The 26,428-nt window shown below is 45.6% G+C and overlaps 1 protein-coding gene across 1 annotated transcript in view; it reads left to right on the top strand.

The window, feature by feature from the left end:
• The window catches only part of CDH20 (cadherin 20), a 40,974-nt gene extending 15,236 nt beyond the window's left edge, over positions 1-25,738 (top strand). Inside the window, exons 6-11 of the mRNA XM_090285425.1 lie at positions 6,180-6,433; positions 12,061-12,197; positions 14,148-14,269; positions 18,897-19,014; positions 20,536-20,787; positions 24,839-25,738. Coding sequence (XP_090141551.1) covers positions 6,180-6,433; positions 12,061-12,197; positions 14,148-14,269; positions 18,897-19,014; positions 20,536-20,787; positions 24,839-25,344 — 1,389 coding nt within the window. The 3' untranslated portion in view covers positions 25,345-25,738. The remainder of the gene's footprint in view (positions 1-6,179; positions 6,434-12,060; positions 12,198-14,147; positions 14,270-18,896; positions 19,015-20,535; positions 20,788-24,838) is intronic.
• Positions 25,739-26,428: the final 690 nt, after the last annotated feature.

Raw genomic sequence — 26,428 nt, 5'->3', positions numbered from 1 at the left:
GGGAGTTGATAAGGCTGAGTGGAGGGGAAAACTAGCAGGAGACGAAAATATTCAGAAAAGTACTAAGAGGGCCAGACTGTGTAAGACTTCACTGGCTGGTGTAAGGACTTTGGGTCTTACTCTGAGAAAAGCGGGGAAGAGCTGGAGGACTTGAACAAACGTGTGACAAGACTAGACTTTCGTAACAAAACACTCTGTAGATTCTGTTGAGAAAAGACCGCAGGGGGCGGAGACGGAAACAGAGGCCAGCAGAAAGGCTACTGCAATAGTGCACGTAACAGATGATGGAGGACTGGCCTAGGGTGGTAGGAATGGAGGCGGTGAGAAGCGGTCAGAATCTGGATATATCCTGAAGGCAGAGCCAATAGGTTTTCCTAACAGACTGGATGCTGAAACGCAAGAGAGAGAGAGGAGTCAACTGAGCAACGAGAAGAATACAGCTGCCTTGCTGACTGAGAGGGGAAGTCTGCAGGTAGAGAAGAAGGCGGGGTGGCAGAGATTGGGATTAAGTTCTGGACACGTGACATTTGCAATGTCAACCAGAGAGCCAAGTGGAGATGTGTAGTAGCCGTTGGTTATAGGAGTCTGAAGTTGGAGAAGAGTCCTGGGCTGGAAATAGAAATTTGAGAACCGTAAGCATATGGACGGTACTTAAAGAAAATAAAAGAGGGTGATACTCCAAGGGCGTGAGCACAGGTGGAGAAGACAGTGAAGGGAGCCCTGCTGCGCCCCAACATGAGGAGGTTGGAAGAAGAGCAAGGACAAACAAGGAGACTGAGGAGAGACCAGGGAGAAAGGGGGAAAATCTAGAGAGCTGATGCCCTGGAAGGCACGAAGGAACTGCTTCCAAGAGAAGGGAATGACCACCTGTGACAAATGCTTCTGCAGATCACACAAGACACTAAAAATTAACCATGAGCATTAGGAACATGGACAAAAGCAACAAAGTCATAACTCAGAATGTGGCACAGGTTAATGTGTTCAATCACCTTATTCTGTGCTGTTCCATGGAGTTGAGTTAACACTGCTTTGGAAGGGAGAGTTCACGTTTGCCCTACAAAAGAAAAAAACACAGCATCCCACCAACCAGAGACCTTTATCCAGCACGCAGTGACCTCAAAATGGTGCAAAATGCTGAGCTTAACTTCAAAATCATCAAATAAATCTGGACATAATTTAAATATTTCTTATTCTTATTCTTTGAGAATTAGTAATGCATGCTAGAATTATAAAAGGTGACTAGAAATAATATCAATTTAGTATATAACATAGGATTAAAAACATTCCTCTTTTATGTGGTATGGCTCAAGTTAACAGTTAATAATGCATTGCTTATCATGACTGGTAACTGTAAATAAGGTAAATGCTCAAAATTTTGAATAACTGTGGATTCTTTAATGCGAAAATTCCCTTTAAAAATTTCAGCAATCAAAGAGATTTGGGAATTCTCAATATATTTCAAATTTTACATCTTAAAATAATATACAAGAAAATAATTCTAAATAATAGTGTAAATATTAATTTCAAATTAGAATATAGCTTGCACCCTTTTACAAGACATTCATTTTAAAATATTAACTATTACAATTTTGTATCTAAAAGGAACCTCAAAATGTCATTTCTCCAGTTCCCTTACCTGGAGAAAAGATTAAACCTCATGAGACTAAAACTATAACCATGTTTAATCAAAACAGATCAGTTTTGCCAAGGTCATTTGTACTTCTCTTCTGAACTTACACGGGAACAGAAAATGGAATTAAGAAATAGGTCAATAAGCTGGGTAGATGGACAAGACAAATGTAATAAATACTTTAAAGGCTACTGACTGCTCAATCCATACGTTTGGAATAACATTCACTCAGACACCCTATCCACACCTATCTTCCTACTTTGTTATTACAAATGCCATATCAAATCGAAACAAAAGTTCTGCTTTTGATTTATTCCCCTAAGGCCTACTATTCATCTAAAAAGCCCATACTTTTTCAAAAAGAAAAATTAAGTTGAATCGACAGAATGAGGTTTTCATAAAACCACACTTATTACTAACAGGTATCTTGGGTCATTTTGGCTTTTAAGTAATCCATCAATTGATTTTCAGTCTCTTAAATGTTTGAAAGGTGACTTGAAATATGTATTTTCCAAAATACTCTTTATTCTGTGGGCACGCTGTCAGGCCATTGTCCAGTCTTCAGCATGCCCTCCACCTCCCAGCCCACGGACTATAAACAACGGTTTGGACTCCGTTATTCTCTTAGGCAGACCACAAAGAGCAAAACTCCCGCATTTCATCAAAGCTAAGAAGTCCATGAAATGTAAAGCCCATCACTGGGATTTACAAAAACTCTTGCCAATTTAAATGACACAATGCTTTCTTATTCCTTAGCTTACAGTTTCTGAAAAACTCACAGACGCAGACATTGGCTTCACTAATGGCAGAATCACTCCCTGCTGTTGTTTCCATACTATTCCACCTTCACAATTGGTGTTTCAGTATTGAAGCATAACACAGTCTTTTGGAAGACATTTTAGAAGGCAATCAAGTTCAACACATGTAATACCAACAATGCACAGAACGCAGCTGAAGGACACGCAGTGAGAACAGCTGTGCGCTGCTTTGACTTGCGCAGAGACAGCTGCGTCCTACCTCCTGCTGGGCTTAATGGTACCATCAACTGGGGGAGCAACCCCATTTCCAAAGTGTCAAAATATTAAAAAAATGTACACCTTAGAAACACTGAACTATGGTAACATAAAATCTCCTTATTAGCACTCAACAGTACTTGTTAATACTCACATTGAGAATATTTTCACACTATTCAATACAACAACATTTTCTGCTATGTTTTGAGTTTTACACCCTTGCTGGGCACCGGGGAGTAAAAATCTGACTAAGTCATAGCCTTTGCCCTTGACAGACCAACACAGAAAGAAATATTTGTAATACAAAATAAGAAGAACCATAATAAAAGTGCGAGAAGGTGGTATGGGGACAGAAGAGGAAATAATTAATTCTTCTAGAGTACCAGCATAATTTTCATGACTCAGTTTTCAAGAATATAATGGCACTTCATTTTCACGTGCTCCAACTCTAAGAAATGTCTTGAATTTGAAAATTGGTTTCTCAGACATTACTACTCTTTAATTTACTATTATATAAAGTCTAAAAACAACAATTCTTTGATGTTAAAAAATAAGTGTAAAAACTTTTTGAGAGAGAAAAACCAAACATATTTTTTGTAGGCAATTTAAGGCAATGTTTCCTTTGCATTTTAAATAATAAAAGTATTTAAGGGAGGGAGACAATAATCTTAAATAATGTAATGATCATGAGGTAACTTATTTTAAAAGCAATTTTAACAATAATTAAAAGCTCACTTTGGTATCAATAGATGGTACTAAAACAATTATATATCCATATTTAAGAAAAGAAATAAGAGCTTCAATTTATACCTCACAAAAACAAACTCAAAATGGATCATATATACCTAAATGTAAAAAAAACAAAAACTATAAATTTCTAAAGGGAAACAGGAGAAAATCTTTGAGGCCATGATTAGGCAACCATTTCTTGACATGACACCAAAATCCCAATCTACAAAAGAAAAACTGATACATAAGATTCTATCAAAATTAAGAGTTTCTGCTTTTTAAAGGACATTGTCAAGAGAATAAAAAAAAAATAAAAAACTCAGAGATTAGAAGAAAATATCTGCAAATCACGTCTGAGAAAAGACTTGCATATAGAGTATATCGAGAACTCTTCCAGAAGAGCTATAAAAACGTTCAACACCATTAGGCATCAGGGAAATGCAAACTAAAACCACAAGGTACCACTTCACATGCACTAGGATGCTAAAATCAAAAACGCTGTTAAAGCCAAATAATGACAAGGATGTGAGGCATCTAGATCTCTCTCATATTCCTGCTGGGAATTCAAACACTACGTCTACTCTGAAAACTGGTTTGGAAGTTTCTTATAAAGTTGAAAATATACTTAACCATACAATCCTGTAATCCCACTCCTAGGCATTCACTCGAAGGAGATGAAATCCTATGTTCACACAAAAACCTGTATGTAAATGTTCACAATGGTTTTATTCAGAGCCACCAGAAACGGCAACCCACCAAGATGCACCTCCAGTGGAGAGCGGACCAACGGTGGCACGGCCAGACAACAGAATGCTACTTGGCAACAGAAAGGAACAAGCAACTCATCTACACAGCCACATGGATGAATCTCAAGGGCATCGTGCTAAATGAGAGAAACCAGACTCAAAACAGGACATACTGAATGATGCCATTTACAGAACATTCTTGCAATAGGAACAGAGTGTAGAACAGACCAGACCAGACCAGAACAGACCAGAACAGAACAGTGGTTGCCAGGGGCGTTGGGGGGGGGGGGGTAGTGTTTACCACAAAGGGCCACAGGGCAGAGGAGAACGGGGTGATTGATTATCATGAGGGAAACATGACTGTATGCATCTGTCAAAACCTATAAAACTTGACACTAGAGATAAATTTTAATGTATATAAATTACACCTTAATTTAAAAAACAAATACAAAATCCACACCAAGTTAGAAAAATGACTTAAGAGAAAAACTTGACCTAGCTCAAACCAAACCTAAACAACAGTGCCCCCTTTGGATTACCCATATTTAAAGAAAGGATTTTAAGAGAATATAATGTAACTTACCAGGAAAGATAAATGTCCAGGTTTACAGAGCAAGTATAAACGAAACAAATGGATAAAACGGTTCCTTTAAATATATCATAATCAGTGGCAGGTTTCCCTGTTAATGAAAGCCCTGCCTTCTGACTGAGAACTAGAGAGGCATGTTGCTTGGTTCAAACGGGAGTGGTGGACTTTATGAAAACAAGTATATGATGTATAGTGCTAAGTAAATACAGGACAAGCAGTAACCCAACAATGGCAGCAAAACAAAAATATTTCGTTAGAATTTGAAAATAACAAACTTAGTTAAAGCAAATACTACTCTTCATTTCTGAAAAAGAAAGCAGATGCTTAAATGGACACATGCCTCTTTCTAACATGAAAGGTGCTTAATTCAGCATATTTTAGGGGAAAAAAAAACATGAGTGAATATTTAGCTACAAAAATTTGAGTCATTACCAAGTTCACATGTGACTTTTAAGCTTTAGTAACTTCTTTGCTATCCTTTGTTAATTATTTTATAGGACTGACTTTCCATGATATTTTTATTAATGATGTTCTGAATTGTTGCTTAAAACTTTTTAATATTTTTGTCAGTAAAGAAAGAAAGAAAGAAATGGATTATTCTTAAGAGACAGCATTCAAGTTCACATTCTGCCCTGAAGTGCTGTATTTATTTTGAAATAAAATATTCTGAAGGTAGAGCTAGATCAAAAATAGAAATTAAAAAAAACTAAATTTTATGACATGGAATTTTATTCTGTGGGTGAGCCCTGAATGAAATACTTAAAAATGCAGACCAGCATTCCTATTCTGACACCACATAACCATGTTAGCTTAGTTCAGCCTTTGAGCCCTATGAGTCTGTTTCCTCAACTGTACAATGAGGCACTGGATTAAATTTTTAAAAGATATTTTTTAAAAAGATTGTCTATGATATAAGCTAAATACAAAAATATTGATCTGACACAGTGCCCTAACAACTTTCTGTGAAGGGTGTCTCTGATAGTTTCTTGGGAAAAAATCACTATTGCTTTTGTACTCAAGAATTTTTTTAAGGAAGAAAACAAACGAAAACGCCTAGGCCTCAGTTGTATGGATATTCTGAAAAAGAACTCGGACTCTCTCTTGATTATCATGACATCTTTTCAAATGAACAAACATCTCAAAGACAAGGTGACCGTGCTGATTACAGGGCAGACTTATGAGCGGCGGCTGAGCCCAGAGTGCAGAGGCGTTAGTAACCAGCAAGCTGGCTTCCTCGCTCTCTGAAGCACCTCACACCTTCCTTACCTTCCCTACCCAACTTGTTGAAACTGACATCAAGACCTAGAATGACTGACCGACAACAACAAAAACTCCCTTATATCCCCCCTCACCTCTTTCCCACAATTTAATGAATTGAGGGGTGGACCCACCAGCCGTCGCTGTCGGTCATCCTTTGGAACCTTGACATATAATGCTGCTGGCTAATCAATTTCCCTGCCATTACTTTTCAGCCCCTGAGTTTTGAAAGCAAGAAAAGCTACACCTTAAGAGTGGAGGGAGCCAATCCTCACCTAGAGATGCGTTTTCTGAACCTGGGTCCCTTTCAGGACACAACCACAGTGCACATCAGTGTGGAAGACGTGGACGAGCCCCCTGTGTTTGAGCCTGGCCTTTATTTTGTGGAGGTACCGGAGGATGTGGCCATTGGAACCACCATCCAGATCATTGCTGCCAAGGACCCAGACGTGACCAACAACTCAATCAGGTTTCCCACGTATCTCACCTCTTCTTGCATCGTGGAATCTTCCCCTCCCTGGCATCAGTTTCTAGCCCTTTCTCCCTTTTCTTCTTCCATCTCTGGAGACTCTACTATTTCTTTAAGTTCTTTCCATTCCAGTAACATGGTCTTTTCATGTTAGAAATAATGAATTATCATTATGTCTATAATTTACTGTCAATTGGTTCAGCAACACACACACACCCCTTAGTTCCCAGTCCCAGCCCTACTGACTTTTGGGATGGAGAGTTCTCTGTTGTGGGGGCTGTCCTGTGCACCACACAATGTTTAGCAGCATCCCTGGCCTCTAACCACTAAATGCCAGTAGCACCCCCTGAGCTGTAACAACTTAAAATGTCCCCAGATACTGCCAGATACGTCCCTGAGGAGGGTGGGGTACAAAACTACCTCCAGGTGAGAGAACCACTAAGTCAGACAAAGCACAGACACAAACATAGATGTCAAACGTTAAAAATTGTTGCAGCATCTTAGTGGTGATTATAAAGGTAATCCTTGCACATTCTTTTGACTTTTATAAGCTCCTTTGACTTTTTTGCTTTAAAAATGGGAATAACACATACGATATATATTTCCATATACTATAGAAAGAACAGAAAAACTACTCATATTGTCAATGGCTTCACTGCCATGTACACTGGCAAGCCCCACACATCAGTCTTTCAAAAATGTGGTTGAACTGAAAAGATTCCAGCCAGGACACTTCCCCCTCGAGAGGGGGCAGGAGAGCTGCCCTCACAGTCCTGGCCATGTCCCAGTAACTCTGGAACCGAAGTGCAAACAGCTGGTGGTCAGGTTGACACCTCGGCCTTCCAGAGCAACTGCCGAACCTCTGAAGCGCGACAGAAAAGATCAGGATTCCAAGGCTGTTTGAGGCCATCTGTCACATGTGTTGAAAGTCACACAACCGGATCTGATCTAGGGCTGCAGTGCAGATGACATGCTTTAAACACACCCCGGTTTACTGAATGCCTTTTCAGTGAGCTACTTCCTCCACCTGGTGCTGTTTTGTATGTAACAAAGACGTGCTTTTGCAGTTTAACAAAGAGGGTTCTCTCCTGAGAATAGCTACACTGCGGGGAAATCTGCTTCCTCTAACCGAATGTAAACATTTTGCATTTTCAGGCATTAAAATGGCTAGACCAGTTTTGTTTGAACTCTGGTATTTGATTTTTAGAAGTTAACTGATCTTAGATTATAACAACTTTATAGGAGTAATATTTCTACCTTAAGCTTTTTAAATGTATAATGGGGTAGGAAGGAGTTAGTGAGACCATATCACCATCAAAACCACCACAACACAAATGAAACAGATTCTATTATAAATTTATATTTTCAGAAGCCAAATACATATATACACACACACAAATACACACATATCACTATATCTTCTGATTAGTTAATTAATTGATTTATATCAAAAATACAGTGGGGACCACTTTACAAAATAAAACTTTATGGGGGGAAAATGTCTGAAATAAGCACAAGCTTGAAAAAAGTCAGCTCTCATTTCTGTAAGAGCCAATTAGAATACTCAGCGGTTACTTCCCCATCCTCCTTCCAGACTGACTCTAGAGTCCTACATGGTAAGCACTAGAAACGGGGTTTTGTTAGCAGTCATATTTCTAAATGACAAGCAAGACACTGAAAGCAGTCAGGAAACATGCATGTACACACACATACACCCCTAGACTGAACGTGCATTTTTCAGGACTCAAGTAGTTATCTCAAGGTCTGTCTAGGAAGAAAAGAGAAACACCAGCAGGCCTAGACCCACTGCTGGCATGGAGCAAAATGAGGTTAAAAACATGAGGGAGTCCTGTCTGGCTAACAGAGGGCTGCTTCACGTGCTGGGCCACTGAAAGCCACCATTTGGCATCACGGAAGTCCCCAGTGAAACCCCTGTCTATTCCAATAGGTCTCCATCAATAGGAATCCAAGACTGAACAGGCTGGAGGCAGAGAGCAGGTCCCCTGGGCTTACTCTGGGGTGGGTGGGACTCTAGGTTCTGAGAGAGAAACTGGCAAGAACAAGGCACCAGCCAGAGTAACAGACAGGGTTCAGGCACAGTGGCAAAGCAGAATTCCACTTCTCAGAACCAGCAATGATTCTCCCTCTGCATTTCAGTTGCAAAGAAAGAGCAGACTTCATATTGCTAGATACAGGGTTCCTGACTCTTTCTGGTGTCCCCCAGGAACAAAGAATCATCCCTGGACCCAAGCAGAAAGTTCTGGGTCCAGGACTCTCAAGAGGTAAAAGCACCTAAAAGTCAAATTTCTGGCTATCATTTAATAAACCCATTTGGGAATTACTTCCCTATGCTATCTTTCCCCCAATTATTTATCCTTATTTTTACTCTAGAAGGTATTTTCCTTTGAAATAATTTGCACACATTATACACTACGTGGCCATCTAATTCATCTTCTGCATTTTTATTGCAAATAAATGAGATTTGCATTCCTAACATGAAATAACATATTAAATTACCCAAAAACCAAGATATTACCTAAAGCTTAAATGTTATGAACAAAGAGGCATTTAACTTTTTTAAAAGATTACTAGGACTTTTATAATCTCCTTTCTAGGAAGTTTACGGTGTGTTCAGGCATATAAACTGGGCGTTACTTACTAGTAAACCGCAAAACTAGTCTCCAGATTTAGTTTTATATACATGAAAAACACCATGCTTGGTTCTTCTGAAATGTTAGTAAATACTCAAGGAATTCCTGGCAAGCGGCGAGCGGAACCGCGTGGCACTGTAACAGGCTTGCGCTGTGGAGAACAGCCTGCGCTCCCGCAGGGCGTGCCCGGGTCGGCCAGCCTGCCCGCGAGGCCCGGCCTCCAAATGGCTCCCAAACTCAGAGAACGTCCTGAGCCGAGCAAATAAGCAGGGGACCCAGAGGACACCAGCCACTGTTCGCTCAGGGAGTTTTGTATGTGGCCGTGGTGCCTCTTCTGCGCGTAGTAGGAGGTGAGGATATTACGGTTAGAGACAGGAAAGCCACCCACATAATTCACTAGTGTCCCAGTGTCTCACTTTCCATCTGAACCTACACCTTCAATTTGCTCTCCTGCCTCCGGAAATGTGGCCCCGGGTCCCACTCCGAGTAGTGAATATGGGGGTTCCGCCTGACGAGGGAGGCTTCCCCGAGGCCGTGTCTTCTCTTGCAGCGCCACGAGGCAGCACCGTCATGGGCTCTTCCGGTCTGTTACTGCAATCACGCCACCCCACGCTCCCCGTGACACCTGCTCTGGCGTCGCAGGTCTGGGTGCAGAAAGCTGCTTTACCGTAGGCGGCCTCTGCCTCGGGGTTACAGCCGAATGGCTGGCTTCACTCGTGTGTGGGGAGCGGAAAGATATGCCATGAGCCCACCGGAATGTTTTTTCCTAAGACAAATTCCAGTGTTAAAATAGCCAGGAAACTTTAAAACAAAATCCCTAGTTATACCTCGAAAAAAATGCTCCGGTTAATTTTAAATGAATTTCGCAGGCACGTGTTTGTTCTTTATTACAAAGTGAACTATTGACTTTCATGGTTTCATCTATCTTCATACAGAGATCAGGTCTTGTCTCCTTCAACAGTCTCATTTGTTCCATGTGCGTGAGGCAGCGTGGCCTGGTGGTCAGGACCAGGACCCTGAAACCCACCTGCCTACTCTTGATTCTCGGCTGTGAGACCGTGGGCAAGAGACTGTAAAGTGGGGGTGGTAACAGGACCTAGCTCACAGGGTAACTGCGAGGATTAAAAGAGTCAATATAAGTAATCCGGTCTATAAATCAGTGCCTGACTACACGAGCGTCCAGTAAATAGGGTTACAGGCAGAAAGAGACATTAATTTGCTTCCTTAAATTCCCTAACTCTTGAAGAGTCATAAGTGGAATGATTCTAACCTCTCTAGCCCTTACTGGTCACTTTTCCCTTTAATTTATAACTCTCTGAACAGCCATCCTGAATCCCTGCAGGAAAAGAATATGTATCTGAAACAAAACATTTTACCATATAATACATATACATGCATATTATATATGTATTTATATATATTTGACACAAGTTTTACCTTCAACATTACCCTTACTGCATGTGACAGTCTGGTATGCATACATGTTATTTTATTTCATTTTCTTTCCACACTAGTCATAACCCACCACACGGATTTAATTAACCTGCAGTTTAAAACACAACGCACTGAAGAAAGTGCTTACTCCCACCAAAGCGGCAATTTCCCAGTTTATTGCTGGCAACTTTAAATAGAATTTTGAACCCAATACACTAGAGTGTGTGTGTTTGTGTATGTGCTTCCAAATCTTACTATTGCAAATTATTAATTGCGTGACCCTTTGAAAGTGACTGAACTTCTCTTAGTCTTAGTCTCCTACGATAACTGAGATACAACCTACCTCCTAGAGAGGACGTAAGAATTTAAAAAGAAGCTATAAAATGCCTGGTATTCAATAATGGCAGCATTTATAATTACTGGCCATTACCAAGGACTATGTAGGGTTCTCAAGGATGCTTCTCAATTATGACTACATATCTAAGTCCTTTACGGAGGGTCTGAAACACACAGACGCCTGAGACTCCCTCCACACTTACTGAATCTCCCAAAATGGGAACCAAGTAAGATGACACAAAGGATCGGGTTGCCACATCCTGTTCAACAGGAATTCCAGCACTTACCCAGCACCACGGTAAATCATGGCTCAGAGGATACACACAGCAGCAAAATCCAAGCCAAGCACTCTTGCCCTGGACAGGTCTGAAACCATCAGGCACAAGAGCTTGTAAATATCCTTCTGTTTCCGCGTAGGGATGCCTGCTGGTCCACACTGAGCATGAAAGGCATGTGCAACGGATGTTGCTATTCACTGCACCGCCTCACAGGAGCCGCTGTGGTCATGGAACATCTGTGTTTTACCCCCTGTTAATTACACAGCGCACATGACATCTTCCCGCAAGCTGTGCCCCATAAATTCACGAATTCCAGGCTTACTTATAATAAGCAGTCTCGACAGACCTGGTCCATCCTGTTAAAAACATCCCACAGATAAGGACTCTCCAGTGAGTGAATACATTGTGGTTTGCCAACGGGTCAGTCATTAGCATGTTATGAAGGACCTGAGGCAAATCTCTCCTTCTCGATAGCTGGCATTAATCACAGGGACTGGAATCACTGAACATGTTTTCTCGTTCCAATTTAGCATTTCAGAACTTATTTTAATAAAGTTCATTTTGAACAAAGATAAGTAGGGGTTGATATTCAGAGTGTCCCAAAAGCTTTGGACAGTTTCAAACTTTGAATAGCTGAAATTGATCTTTAAAGAGCTTAAAATCACCCTAAAGTTTAGCACCCTATTCTATTTTATCTTATGAGTCAGGAAAGTAAAGCAGCAATAGTTTGTTACTGGTTTTTACAGGGGTTTATTTTTTTGGAGGGGGAGGGGTGGGCATAAAACAGTAAATTCAGTCTTTCCCGTATCCATAACTCAGAATTAGTGGACTCATGTGTCACATGATATGCACTCAGTTCTCACGTATGTCATATGCTATAGTATGTTTATTCAAATGAAACAATGTGTTTAATCTTTTTTTTTCCCAGATATTCCATTGACAGAAGCAGTGACCCTGGAAGATTCTTCTATGTTGACATTACAACTGGTGCTCTGATGACTGCAAGACCCCTTGACCGGGAAGAGTTTTCCTGGCATAATATCACTATCCTTGCCATGGAAATGAGTAAGTAACACAGTAAATTGGTCTACATGGTGACAAATATAAGCATTGCAGAAAGTGGAAGTTCTCAGAGCTTGTTGGAACAGGAACTGTATTCTTCACAGAAAGAAATGAAAATCATAGTTCATGCAAGTGACTGAAAGTATTTAGTTCAAATATTTACTGAGCAACTGCTGTATAGCTAGTACTGTGTTAGAGATTAAAAAAAAATGCAAAAGCAATAAAAAAAAAAGAAAATGTATACATACGTATATACAGCATCCTCAGACCAAGGAGCCAGACTTCTATATGAGGAAAAGGGACAGTCCCTGAGAGATCTAAGGGGCTTTTAATGTTTGACACGATCCAGAATGCACAAATAGTGTAAACTATTATTTTTGGCTGAAAGCATTTATAACATATGACACTTATTACACACATGCATACAAAAATTTCAGACATCTTAAAATAAAATGCAGATTAACATAAAACGTAAAAATGGAATGGAAAAGTAATAAAATTGAGATGAGCATGTTTATTATAAAGGTAACAAAAATTAGATTACTTACTACTACATTTACTTTTTTTTCATAACACCTAGTGACGGTAAAGGCTTGGATAAATGCAGACCATAATGTAGTGGCCGAAGTACGGACAGCCATTCAGGAGAGCGGTTTGGCAATTAATCTTCTGTATTAAGATTCTCCAAAATATTCATACTTTTTCTCAAGAATTCTACCTCTAATAATTAACTTAAGGAAATAACCACAGATATCAACAAAAATTTATATACCAAAATGTCTACTGCAACATTGTTTAAAAATTGGAATTATCCAGCCCTGGCCAGGTGGCTCAGTTGCTTAGAGCGCTGACCCCATATCCCAGGGTTGTGGGCTCAAACCCCAATCAGGGCACGTACTAGAATCAGCCATTGAATGCATGAATAAGTGGAACAATAAATCGATGTCTCTCTCCCTCTCTGTCCTCTCTCCCTCCTGCTCTCTAAAATCAATTTTAAAAAAAAATTTTAAGGAATTATCTAAATGTCTAATAATAGAACTTTGACTAAATAAATTATGGTGCAACCATACAGTAAAATCAGACTACTGTGTAGATATTAATATCCATGCTGTCAAAGCATATTTCCATGATACAAGATAATCGTGCCCTAAAATATTAATGTTCTGAATTCAACATTTTTAGTTTGCTTGACTGCTCTGTGTGCATGTGTAGTTCCACGTTTTTGGACACACATGCAATATTAGATATATCACGTGACTATGTCTGGCAGGATTGTGGATGGTATAGTTATCTTCATGTTTTTCTGGGGTTTTCATTATTCCTTCTATAAACTAAGTCCACTGTTAGAATAAAAATTTCTTAATACCTCAGCATTTGTAGCCAAGCAATAAAAATACGAACCAGAAAGACATTTCCCCCTGAGTGGCAAGTGACTTCTCCTGCCGTGGCCAAAAATGGGGGTTTGGAGTGTGTTCAGTCCTGCAATCACCCCCGAGTCCTTGTGCAGTGTTATCTGTAGTCCTGTCAATAACTTGAAGCCTTCAGAAATATAACTCAAAGCACGGAATGTTTCACAGGACTAAAGCCAAGGCACGCAGTATGCTTCCAATTAGAAATGGGCTCTTTTCAAGCCCCAGATACAAAACTGACCTCCTTTAATCCCAGAACCTGAAGTATGAGCCAAATGAGAGGGTCAAGAATCCTTTTCTAAGACTCGTTTGTATGGATACCTGCTCCCCATCAAGGTTGGCCCTTCGCCTCATCCTGACACCACACACACCCTCAGACACACACCTCCTTCTGTCCACGCTCTAGTGTCCTGGGCTCACTCTCACTAGGTAACACCACGGCCACCACCCCAAAAGCCCAGGCTGAAAGGGAAACACCTAACAGCAGAGCGGCTTTCTTGCACTGCTGACCCCTCACCTTTGGTCTTCTCTGTGCTCTCTTTAGACAATCCTGCCCAGGTTGGAAGTGTTTCTGTCACAATCAAAGTCCTCGATGTGAACGACAATGCTCCAGAGTTCCCCAGATTCTACGAAGCCTTTGTCTGTGAGAACAGCAAATCGGGGCAGGTAAGGCGGCCTTCGCGGCCCACACCCTGGTTAACTCCCCAAATGGGGAAGTGACTGTTACAGGTAACCAAATCTACCACCAAGGAAACTTAAGACTCCAGAGTCCCCAACTTCTGTAGATCACGTTGCAACACTTCATTTGTTAAGACAACTATTTGGCGTCTCCACGACATTTTGTGATCTAAAGAACGCTATGATGATGGTGTGATTCATGGGCTGGCCTGTAATAGACTATCTACTCACCTTGTAACTGACCTGTACAGAACCAACTGTAATAACATGTGCTCTGGGTCCTGGAGGTGAGAGACATGAAGATCAGAGAAAGAACCCTTCCTCTTCCTCAGTTTAGCACTGAGCCCTGACAATACTTACAGTTGTTGGCAGCCGTCCGTCTCGAGAGACGATGGTGTAGCTTCTTAAGAGTCTATCTGCACCGCCGAGAATGGCTGTGCAGTCCGACTCGGGAGTGACACGGTATCTGTCTCCTCCCGTGTTGAATCGACATCTTGCGATGACGCTGGAGTGTCCTCTCCAGTGAAGCTGAAGCTACAGAGCCTGGGCAGGGTGATATGGAGGGTCTGCTGTTGCCCATGCAGCAGACCCCCCCCTCTCTTCGCAGCTGAAGGGTCCAAGGGAAAGACGGAGTCAATACAGCTTGGCTTCAGGTGCGCCGCAGGAGTTGCCGGTGTTGACTACAACGTCAAACCGCCTTAGGGACTCCGGCTCCCGATTTTCTGTCGGGGTTTACTCCCTTAGCCTTTCCCCTGAAGAGGTATGCCGCAAGGCAGCGGAGGTTTTTTGGAATCAGAGTTTTCCTTCTCTGATGTGCCCTGATGTAATACTTACAGTGGGGAAAGCTTATTTTTGTATGTTCCGCCCCCTTGTCTTAACTTCTGGCAATAGGTACCGTGTTTAGGGACTGCCTGCCAGATTCTCAGAATGCTCTGTGACCTAGCATGACCTGTCCTCTCTCCTCCCTCAATTAAAACACCCATTTTATTAGTGCTGCTCATATCTGGTAAGTTTTGAAGAAAAAATTAATCTGAAGGAATAAATTTCTACTTATTTGAAATAATTTTAGTTCCATACCCTTCAGAAAAAAAAGAAAGAAAAAAAAATCCTGTATATTTTTTAAAGTCTGCTTTTAAACCTAAATGACTATTTGGTTGATCAATCTCTACATGGTGTAACTGAGGAACATCCAGAACTCTGCCTGGAGCAGCCATGTAATCATGTATGTACAAGGCAGTCATGTACCTTGTACCCACCCGTCCACACCAGAGGTCATGGGCTGTGGCCACCCTTCTGCTCCCGCCTTGCAAGATGCTTGCCTTCCTCCCCTTAGAAGGCAGCAGAGCCCCTAACAGCCCCATTTCCCCCGGGGCATATCCGGTGGCCCTGCGGGGTCTGGTGGGGGGTGCAGGTGGGTCAGGAGAGTCTCAGTGTGAGTTTTGAGTGCATGACGGGCATGGCTGCGAGGCGAGAGCGCCTGCTTTAACAACGCAGACCTCCGGCTGTAACGCGGTTTCTGTTTCCATGTTCCCCCACCCACCTGCGTGATCACCCCCAGCAGCCTGCTGCACAGAGAGACCGTGTCTCCGCTGCCCTGACCTCACCCCAGACCGACCTAGCGCGTCTTTACCATGCTGCCAAGTCAGAGCAGAAAGCAACTCCCGTCTTCCAGGGAGGAACTGTGTCCTGGAGTGATTTCGGCCTAAATTATCTCACCCATCTCTCTGTGCAATGGTCTATAGCACTCCTAAAATTTCTTTTAACAAGTCTAGAGTAATTCTGCCTCCACATCTACTGAATGTCTAGTCTAAAAAGACCTGGAATTTTACACAGCTAATAAAAGTTACGATGAAGACTTTGGAGCATAAGAAATGATTCGTGTTATTATAAGAAAGGAGGTATAAAAACTACATATGCGTGCTGAAGTTATGTAAAATTATGTCTGTGCATGAACAAAGCTTGAGGGACAAGATACGAAAATAGCAATAGTTACTAGGTACAGATGGGTTCTGAGTGAGGGAGGTTGGGCCTTTAAAATTTTTGTTTTTATTGTGACGATATATTATAAAAATATACAAAGTGTTTTGTTTTCTATTATATAAGATTATAACATGATAAATACGTACTACTATATATTACAATATCACAAGAGGGTGATTTTTAATCTATCACGTCAGGAGAGTGCTAAGCAGCAAATAAGTCACACCCCTCCCCACCCCCCTGAAAGGGCGCGTCCCCTCTCTGAAAGGGCTTCAGAACAGGAGAAGCCGCGCTCTGAGAGGCTCACAGCTCTCGTTTTTGGAGCACAGAACACACCTCCCATTTCTACACCTCCAAACAGCTTTTAATGGCCAATTACGAAGTCCTTTGAAGCACAACTTATCTGTGACTTACAAGTCAGGTGACGAGCCGCAAGCCTGTCATATCTGTCATCTTTGGCCCCTGATCATGAAAATCCTACCCTTTGACTTTGGTTCTGGGACACGTTCTGATGATCTTCAAAGGCGCGCCCATCAGGAGGTGTGCCTGGTTTTTATAAAGAACAGCCTCCTCAGTCAGGCCTTCTGGACACTGTCTTCGGCTTTGCGTCCGCCAAGCCGGGTGCGCGCTTCCCTCCTGGTGGGCGGTGGTGAAGGAAGCCCACAAAGAAATCAGAAGGCACCTCGGACTCAATGAGGGCAGAGGGCAGAATGAAACCTGGTGAGCACTGTATTGCGTGGCCAGGAGACCCAGGGTGAAATCCGACCGGAGGGGAGCAGAGGGCAGGAGGGCAGGCCGGGAGGCTCCTGCCCCACACTCAGCGAGGCAGGGTCGTTCTCACTCCTTCTCTAAAGCCCTGCAGCCCACCAGCCCTCCCTCTCAGGCCCCCACCTCTCCAATATGCACACGATTTCACAACAACGTTTACCAACAAAGTCACCGACTTAGAACACGCACCAACAAGTATGCTCGGCACTACAGGCAGATGGAAGGGACAGGCTTTGCCTTGGCCGGGATGGGCAGCAGGGTGACCCTGTGTATGAGCAGCACCGACACCAGGCTAGACTGTGGGGCAAGTTATCTTCAGAGCCCTCCTGACCCCCGTCCTGCAGTGCAGCGCCACTCCCCCCCAAGTTTTGATCCAGGAGAGGCCGGCTGCCAGCTGGGTTCGCCCGCCAGGAGGCATGTCCCGAGATGGTGTTCTAATACACGATGCTGATTAAGGAGTGTCCCTGGGCTAACGCCTGCAGAAGGGAAGGACTTTCGCAGGACTGGGCAAACGGAGGAGTCCAGCTACAATGCAGGCCCCTGACAGCCCTGAGACGGGGAATAGTATGGCCAGACCTTCCCTACTATTACACGGGTCACTGGATGCGGGTTGCGCCAGAAGATTGTGGTGACCGAGGGTAGGTGGCGCTCGGCAACCGAGGCCATCCCCGAAGAGACCGACGGGTGAAGGCTGGACTCCGAGACCTCAATGAACGGGGATCTGAGCAGCACACTGTCCACCAAAAGTCCCCTTGCTGGCGCTCCCCGGTTATTTAATCCTCAGCGTACTACGAGGGTAGCATTACCCCCCTCCCCCAACGTACAGATAAAGAAATAAAGACTAAGCAAGCCTCCGCCCCCCACCCGGGTCCCGGATGGCCTTTGCTGTTCTGGGGTCTACCCTGGCAGAAACGCGGCTGGCTTTTCAGGGCAGGAATGTCGGGTCTGCGAGGCCAGGCCCAGGAGGGGTGGGCGGAGCCTGCGCTGTTGGTCAACAGAGAAGCAAACACACAGGAAGGAGAACCCCCCATTCAACACCTTTTCCATCCCCCACCCCACCCCAAGCCGGCCTGCCAGCAGTTCAGCTGCGCCCCGCACACCGCCCTCTCGGTAGCTTTCCATCGCGGTCTTCGTCCCCACGCGGCAGCTCGCTGCTTTGGAAGGCATGGCGGGAAAGGCAGCGTTGGGGCCCAAGGGCTCCGGAAGGGCCCCCCCTTTCCTCAGCCCCGAGGTTTGCTCCTGACGCTGCTCTGTCCTACACACCCACTGTGGGGGTCCTGTGCTCTACACCTCGTCCAGCCCCCCTTCCTGCCAACAGAGAGCGACTGCCCTGTGACCCACAAACCGGGCAGAGCCAGTGTTCGTGTCTGCTTACTTCCCTTCTAGGTTATCGGTCGTTTTTGAACAGGGACCTCCCAAACGTAACAACTTGGCCCTGAAATATTAACCCCAAAGGGCCTCACTGTATTGCAGGATTCTTTAAAATATTATATTTAATTATTTATCGCAGATTTTTCGCTATACCGCGGGATTTTGCGGTACCGTAAATACTAAAATAAATGTAAGGTTCCTACTGCACGGATTTTCACCTATCGCGGGGGGTCTAGAATGTAATACCCGCGATAAGTGAGGGATCACTGTACTTATATAACATTCATCCTCTGATGGTAATGTGCTCAGGCCCAACAATAAACCAAAACTAAATCCTGGCTGCTGGGGCAGCATGGAGACCTTCCAGGTAAGTTTCAGAATATCCTTCTCTTTGGGTAAAATACTCTGCTGTTGGATTTCAGGGTCTGGGATATCTCTGGGCCCTGAACCCTCTTCTTTTGGCTCCAACTCACCCGAGTTCATGTCCCTCCCCCAGCTGATCCAGATCGTGAGCGCAGTGGACCACGACGACCCCCGCACCGGTCAGCGCTTCCACTACAGCCTGGCTCCCGAGGCTGCGAACAACCCCAACTTCACTGTGAGGGACAACCAAGGTAATCAGGCGGACTGTCGGCTGCCATTGCTGCTCTGCAGCCTGGGCAAGACACTTCGGGTGATACCACACAGTGTCACAACCCGCCTGCTCTTCAATAGCAGGGGAGACGTTAGTGCTCGTTTGTAGTGACTTCCAAAGTTTTTTCTCAGAACGTCACAGGCAAAGGATGTCCTCTGCTGATTCTGAAACCTCCCTGCGGTTAGTCCACAAACACCTGAGTGCTGGCCCTGCTCCACGCACTGTAAGGCTCGCAAATACCTTCCTTCGTCCCCATAGACAGCAGCTGTGTTTATATGTTTGTAACTACAGAAGAATCTGGGAAAGATGATGGAAACTGAACTAGATAAGGAGGAAAACCTGAGGGAACATTTATAAGCAAGGATCAAAGAGGAAAACAGAATCTAGCTCCCAGGACAAAAGGGAGGCAGAGGCTAAGGAACAGAAATAGCAGAGGGCAAATATGGGGTCACAAAGAGTCGTTTTGGCACTACAACAAATTTATTACTTTAGAGAGACACAGCCAGAGCACCCCTATTCCAGACAGGGCTCCCCACTACAGCTTCACAGGAATGGAATTCTAGACGTTCTTCTCCAACGGGCATCAGCCACTTGTGTGTCCTACTACAGCTCTCAAACTTTTCCTCTGCTGAAAATTTTCTGAACTTTGCAAAAATATCTGATTTACAATTCAAACCCACTCAAGGAAACCTGAAAATACAGATTAAAAAAACATAAGATCCCAAAACATCCCATTTGGTGAATGTAATAAATATACACATACACACACATACATATCTTTGTGGAAACCACGAATAATTTTGCTAATCCCTTTTAAAACTAGAGGGAAAAAAATACTAGTACCGCTAATCATGAGCAAACCAAGTTCGCATTAACCACTTAAACTTAGACCACCAGATGGGGGAAATAACAGCGTGTCACATGATTAGAAGATTTCAAATAAGCTTCTGCTAAATGAGCAGGTTCCTCAGAAAGCACAGGAGTTGGTGACTGCATTTCAGAGGCATAAAGAAAATAGCAAAAGACCAGAATTCCAGCGACAGTGGCAAAAATAAGCAACCTGCCACAGACATGGGGGCTCTGGGCATCCTGCCTCTGGAGGCAGGAAGCAGCGCCCGCCCAGGGAAGCTGCCGAGGACCATGAGTCGCCAGCGCTGATCCGGCTCCGTCAGGCTTCCCCAGGGACGTTTCCGTTAGCTCTGAAGTCTGACAGTTCGCCCTGTGCATTTTGTGTCGCAAAGGGTAAGACGTAACCTCAGAAAGGGTTTCTCTCCTAGGCCTTGGGGTTGGGCCTAGGAGCAGCGAAATCTTGGTTTCTGCCCCCAGATGCTGCTCCAGACAAAGCTGTCGCTGCATGGCTGCAGGGGTGCTTGACATCCTTCTCTCCTTCCCACACCCACCCTGCCCCCCGCCGTCCTCAGTCCCAGAGACAATTCCGTCTTCTTCTCCCCTCTCCTTTTCCTCTCCCCGTCCTCAATCCTGGAATCCCTGTCTTCTCCAGATAACACCGCGCGCATCCTAACTAGGAGGTCGGGCTTCCGGCAGCAGGAGCAGAGCGTCTTCTACCTGCCGATCCTGATATCGGACAGCGGGCAGCCGGCGCTGAGCAGCACCTGCACGCTGACGATCCAGGTGTGCAGCTGCGACGACAGCGGCCATGTCCTGTCCTGCAGCCCGGAGGCCTACATGCTCCCGGTCACTCTGAGCCGGGGCGCCCTCATCGCCATCCTGGCCTGCATCTTTGTCCTCCTCGGTGAGTAGTGGCTCCCTGCCGTTCGGGGGGGGTCCTGCGGACGCTCACTCGGATGTCACTCAGCTGCTGTCCGAGCACGGCCGGCCAGACCCGGCGTTCTGGAGTGCGCCCACTGAGCACCTCCTGCAGGCCAGGGAGCCGCTGCAGGGCCCGGGATGAGCGAGCCGGACAGCTGCCTGGGTTTTCTTGAAACCGAGAAAACACCTGTACGTGTATCCCAACTCTTCTGACTGAGTCCATAACATATACATTTTCCCTAGAGAAAAGCGGACTAAATAGGTAGTCATATTATCCAACATGAAAGGAATGCTAGCGTTCTGAGAGAAAAGGGGAAAGCACTGGGGGCGTAACTTAGAATAGACACGCAGACACCCACATACCACCTTGGTCCCAGGTTGATCTCAACACCAAAGGGCTCCGTCAGACCGAAGAAAGGTCCTGGCTGCAAAATGTTAGCAATTGAATTTTAGCTCGGTCTGTAGGACATGCTTCTCAAAAAAAAGAAAAAATTATAGCATACAACACGTGGTTTAATTCTGTTAAAGGGGGAAGTATGGACATAAGCAACCTCTCTAAGTCCGCGGAGCCGGGAGTCACGGGAACTGCCTCGTTTCTGGCGCTCGCCGGAGGGACAGATACGCCCGCCTGCAACGCCCCGAGCGCCCAGACGGCGGCGCCGGGAGCCCGCGAGTGCCCGGCAGGACAGCCTGCAGGACACCGGGATGAGACGGGCTCCTGGGAAACGCCCACGTTTTCAGTTCACCCCGGCCGCAAGAGCAGAGGTGCCCTCATTAAAGAAAGGCTGATGTAAGGTGTGTGCGGTGCAGAGGCTCCCAAGTTACAAGTGTTGTGGGAGGGGCAGTAACTTGCCCCTCCCAGCCCCATTCTGTCTTTTGTCTTTGGAAGTTAAGAGACTGAATGCGCCACCAGGGGCTAAGCGGGGCAGAGCTGTCCTAATATCCTCATAGTTTTAGGCGCTCTTATTTCTAAGAATGCACGTCCCACATTAAATATAATTCATAAAAGTGAGTAAGATTAAATTGAAGCTGATTTGTCCACAGAATACTACATTTTGTGGACAATTAAAGAAACATAATAATTTTGATTTTGTGGGATTTTTTTTTTAATTTCACATCTCAAGTAGGTATCTAGTTCCTAGAAAGCTCTCCTAGGCCCTACATGCTGTGTTTAGAGAATCTAAAGAATAAACATCCTGAGAACCAATTCTCTTCTGTCAGGGAAGCCCTTCAGCTAAACAGGACCATTTTCCCCCCCAAATCTGATTTTGCAATACTTGCTGTTCAAATCAGATTACCTAAAAAAATAAATATGTAGCAATTTTTATTTTCAAGAGATGGACCAGTCCCATGACATGCCTAATTCTTCATCACCATCAGAATGCTTCCCAGCAAGCAGATCCTCAAAGGCTCTCCTAATTTTGCTTCCTAGTATTTTCTATTAAAATAGCGTCCCTGCGTCACCGGCGTGAGCGTTTTCCCAGGCCCTCAGCAAGACTGAACTAGCCCTGCCTCTGCATTCTCTCTGCAACACCTGCAACCCCCTGACAGGCGGGATCGCTGCCAGACTTGTATCCCTCGTGCGTGTCTATAACCTCCTTGGACTGCTAGTCTGTAAGAGCAGTTATCTTATTCAACGTTGTTTCCATGTGGATTAGCAACCGTGCCTAAAAGACATTTAGTTCAGTAACTATTTCCTGAACCCCACCAAAAGCTATTCATTCAGAATCCCACTTCTTCCTCTGTCTGCCTCCCTCCAAATCACACCCAAGGCTCCGTGCGCAGTTCCAGCCCCCACGCCCTTGGAGCTCTGTTAGTCCTGTGCTCTGACACCCCAACTGTCCTGCAGCCCATGAGTTAGAGCTTTGCACACAAAGAAAATATATGAGAGTGTATCGTTGTATCCTGTGTGCAATTTTGTCACTCAAATTCTTCGGGAAAGTATTAGGTATTAACATCATTAAATGCAATTTACAAAAAGCATATTCTACAATCAAATTTTAAAAAGCATTAGTAGTTTTTTAAGTCCATCCATTATCTTCCTGGGCATGTGGCTATACTCTTCCCGCCACCCACCACCCCCGCGCCCCTTGGATAACCTGGGGTCTTATTCTGCAGTGCTGTCAAGCTGTCCCTGTTCACCAGCTGTAACAACGCACAGCAGAAAAATAATCAATAGCAGTTCTGCAGCTAAAACCGCAGCACACTTCCTGGAAAACATTTTCACCCACCAAGATAAACAGTTCCTTGGGATTATCTCTTGCCCTCCTTTAAACCTCAGTGAACACATCCTGGAAAAAGTGTGTGTGTGTGTGTGTGTGTGTGTGTGTGTGTATAAAATTTCATCTAAACCTGCCCATGTCTAACACCGTCATGCTTCTGTGACGCCACGATGAATTATATAAAATGTCACTGCACATTCCCTCCCTTCTGCAAACATCGTTGGGTCCAGAAAGTCACAACCGCCTCTCCACCTAACGGAAGGCTTTTCTGGGGCATTGAGCTTATTGGACAACAGCGGTCACTTACGCCCTTTTCTGGAGGAGGTATAAAAAGGTTCCAGCTTTTGACTGATACTTAGCGTATGAATCTATATGCAAATGCACTCGTACATGATACGTACAGAGTATGACCCTAGTAACCTGCTAGCATAAGAAAGCAGGATACCACTCATACAGGAAGACTGCCCCGTTATAGTAAGAGAAATGCACGTGCATCCTTAAGAGTCGGAAGACGTGCTCTGATCCTCAGCACAGACTCCCCGGCGGGCCACGGCACCTGGGGCTTGGTTAACGGGATTCCGTACTAGGAGCGTGGGTGCATGCACCCACACACCATCTCACACCGGCAAGCTGATGCAGAGGGGCTTTATATGCAGCTTCCTGCGATGCACAGGGGCTGTATATGCAGCTTCCCGCCAATGCAGAGGGGCTGTATATGCAGCTTCCCGCCGATGCAAAGGGGCTTTATATGCAGCTTCCCGCCGATGCAGAGGGGCTTTATATGCAGCTTCCCACCGATACAGCAGGACTGTATATGCAGCTTCCCGCCGATGCAGAGGGACTCTATATGTAGCTTCCCACCGATGCACAGGGGCTGTATATGCAGCTTCCCGCCGATGCAGAGGGGCTTTATATGCAGCTTCCCACCGATACAGCGGGACTGTATATGCAGCTTCCCGCCGATGCACAGGGACTGTGTACGCAGCTTCCCACCGATGCACAGGGACTGTATATGAAGCTTCCCGCCAATGCAGAGGGGCTTTATATGCAGCTTCCCACCAATGCACAGGGGCTTTATATGCAGCTTCCCACCGATGCACAGGGGCTTTATATGCAGCTTCCCGCCGATGCACAGGGACTGTATATGCAGCTTCCCGCCGATGCAGAGGGGCTTTATATGCAGCTTCCCACCGATGCACAGGGACTGTATATGCAGCTTCCCGCCAATGCAGAGGGGCTTTATATGCAGCTTCCCGCCGATGCACAGGGACTGTATATGCAGCTTCCCGCCGATGCAGAGGGGCTTTATATGCAGCTTCCCACCGATACAGCGGGACTGTATATGCAGCTTCCCGCCGATGCACAGGGACTGTATATGCAGCTTCCCGCCAATGCAGAGGGGCTTTATATGCAGCTTCCCGCCGATGCAGAGGGACTCTATATTGCAGCTTCCCACCGATGCACAGGAGCTTTATATGCAGCTTCCCGCCAATGCAGAGGGGCTTTATATGCAGCTTCCCACCGATGCACAGGGGCTTTATATGCAGCTTCCCGCCGATGCACAGGGACTGTATATGCAGCTTCCCGCCGATGCACAGGGACTGTATATGCAGCTTCCCTCCGATGCAGAGGGACTGTATATGCAGCTTCCCGCCGATGCAGAGGGACTGTATGTATATGCAGCTGCGCATGCGCAGGGCACCCAGGGCTCCGCCTGCCCGCCCCTGCCCCGCCTGTGGCTCACCGAGGCCATCCCGAGCCGGCGCATGCGCGGGTCTCCCGGGTAACCGTCCTCTCCTCTCCTCCCCGCAGTGCTCGTGCTGCTCATGCTGTCCACGCGGAGACACCGGAAACAGCCGTACACCGTCGACGACGACGAGAACATCCACGAGAACATCGTCCGCTACGACGACGAGGGCGGCGGCGAGGAGGACACCGAGGCCTTTGACATCGCGGCCATGTGGAACCCGCGGGAGGCGCAGGTGGGGGGCGCCCCCAAGACGCGGCAGGACATGCTGCCGGAAATCGAGAGCCTCTCGCGCTACGTGCCTCAGCCGTGCGCCGTCACCAGCACGGTCCACAGCTACGTGCTGGCCAAGCTCTACGAGGCCGACATGGACCTGTGGGCCCCTCCCTTCGACTCCCTGCAGACGTACATGTTCGAGGGGGACGGCTCGGTGGCCGGCTCGCTGAGCTCCCTGCAGTCGGCCCCGTCAGACTCGGAGCAGAGCTTCGACTTCCTGACGGACTGGGGCCCCCGCTTCCGGAAGTTGGCCGAGCTCTACGGGGCGTCGGAGGGGCCAGCGCCCCTGTGGTGACGGAAGCCGGGGCGCGCCAAAACGCTTACGTCGCAGGCGGCCGCTTCGCGGACAAGGTGCGGCCAACGCCGCGAGCAGTCCTGGGCTGCAGAGGGGGCAGGGGGTGAGCAGGAGCACGGGGTTCTCTCTGGATCAGCTTTACTACCTGGTGAGATTCCGGACACACGAGGAAACCCACGGAGAAGGGGGCAGATTCTCCAATTATCTTTTTCCTTTTAACCTTCGGGACCCTGTGTTCAAAGGCTCGGAGTCCGAGGTGAAGCGTAGCAAGCTTGGCTTTCCCTTGCCTTTCACGAAGGCCTTTGTCACTTTTCCACCGCAAAGAGGCTCTGGTCTTAGGGTGACAATTGAAAGCGGACCGTAACTTCTACGCTCAGATTCTTTTGTTTTGTTTTGTTTTTTTAATTCTCCAATTAAGAGTTTTGCTGACTCATCAAACGGCATAAACCAACCCCCACAAAAGAACACTGAAAGGAAAAAGAAGAAAAAGTTACTCGGTGAAATTAACCTACTGGTCCTGGGATGGATGGAATGTCTTTGAACCCTTCTGAGATAAGGTGAAGGCGAATCGGCCTTGCATGGGGGGTGGGAGGGGAGGGAGGAGGAAGAGGCATTGGCATTGCGCTCAGGGTCAATGGAGGAACACGGAGGTGCTGGCATCACAGCTAACGCGACTCCACCGGGTCCCAGTGCGCGTGTCCCCAGCGCTTCCACTGTGCCCCTGCAAAACCGTTCCGAACGAAACCAGGAGAATCTGCCTCTTTTGCACTGTAGATGTCTCTTCCACGTGCCAAATGTGAAGATTAGATGCTACGAATGAAAGCCAAATAAAAAGAAGTATCTGATAGAAGCATGGGTTAGAGGGCTTTCCTAATCTGTGTGAGGTCAATCCAAGGGATGTTTACATACTGTAGATAACCTACTTGAACAAAAATCAGTATTATAGAGAATAAATGGATGTAAGAGAATTACATGTATAAGTTTTGTATATTTGTTAATAATTTTGGTAATAAATATGATGTACTGCATCTCAGTACCTTAGCGCTTCTTTTAATAAAAGTGAAATAGAAGGGAGATGCTGTCG

The sequence above is a fragment of the Furipterus horrens genome, unplaced genomic scaffold, assembly GCF_987537825.1.
Source record: "Furipterus horrens unplaced genomic scaffold, mFurHor1.1.pri manual_scaffold_8, whole genome shotgun sequence".
Taxonomy (NCBI): domain Eukaryota; kingdom Metazoa; phylum Chordata; class Mammalia; order Chiroptera; family Furipteridae; genus Furipterus; species Furipterus horrens.
Note: the sequence above shows the minus strand (reverse complement) of the source record. Positions and strands in the feature narration are given on the sequence as shown.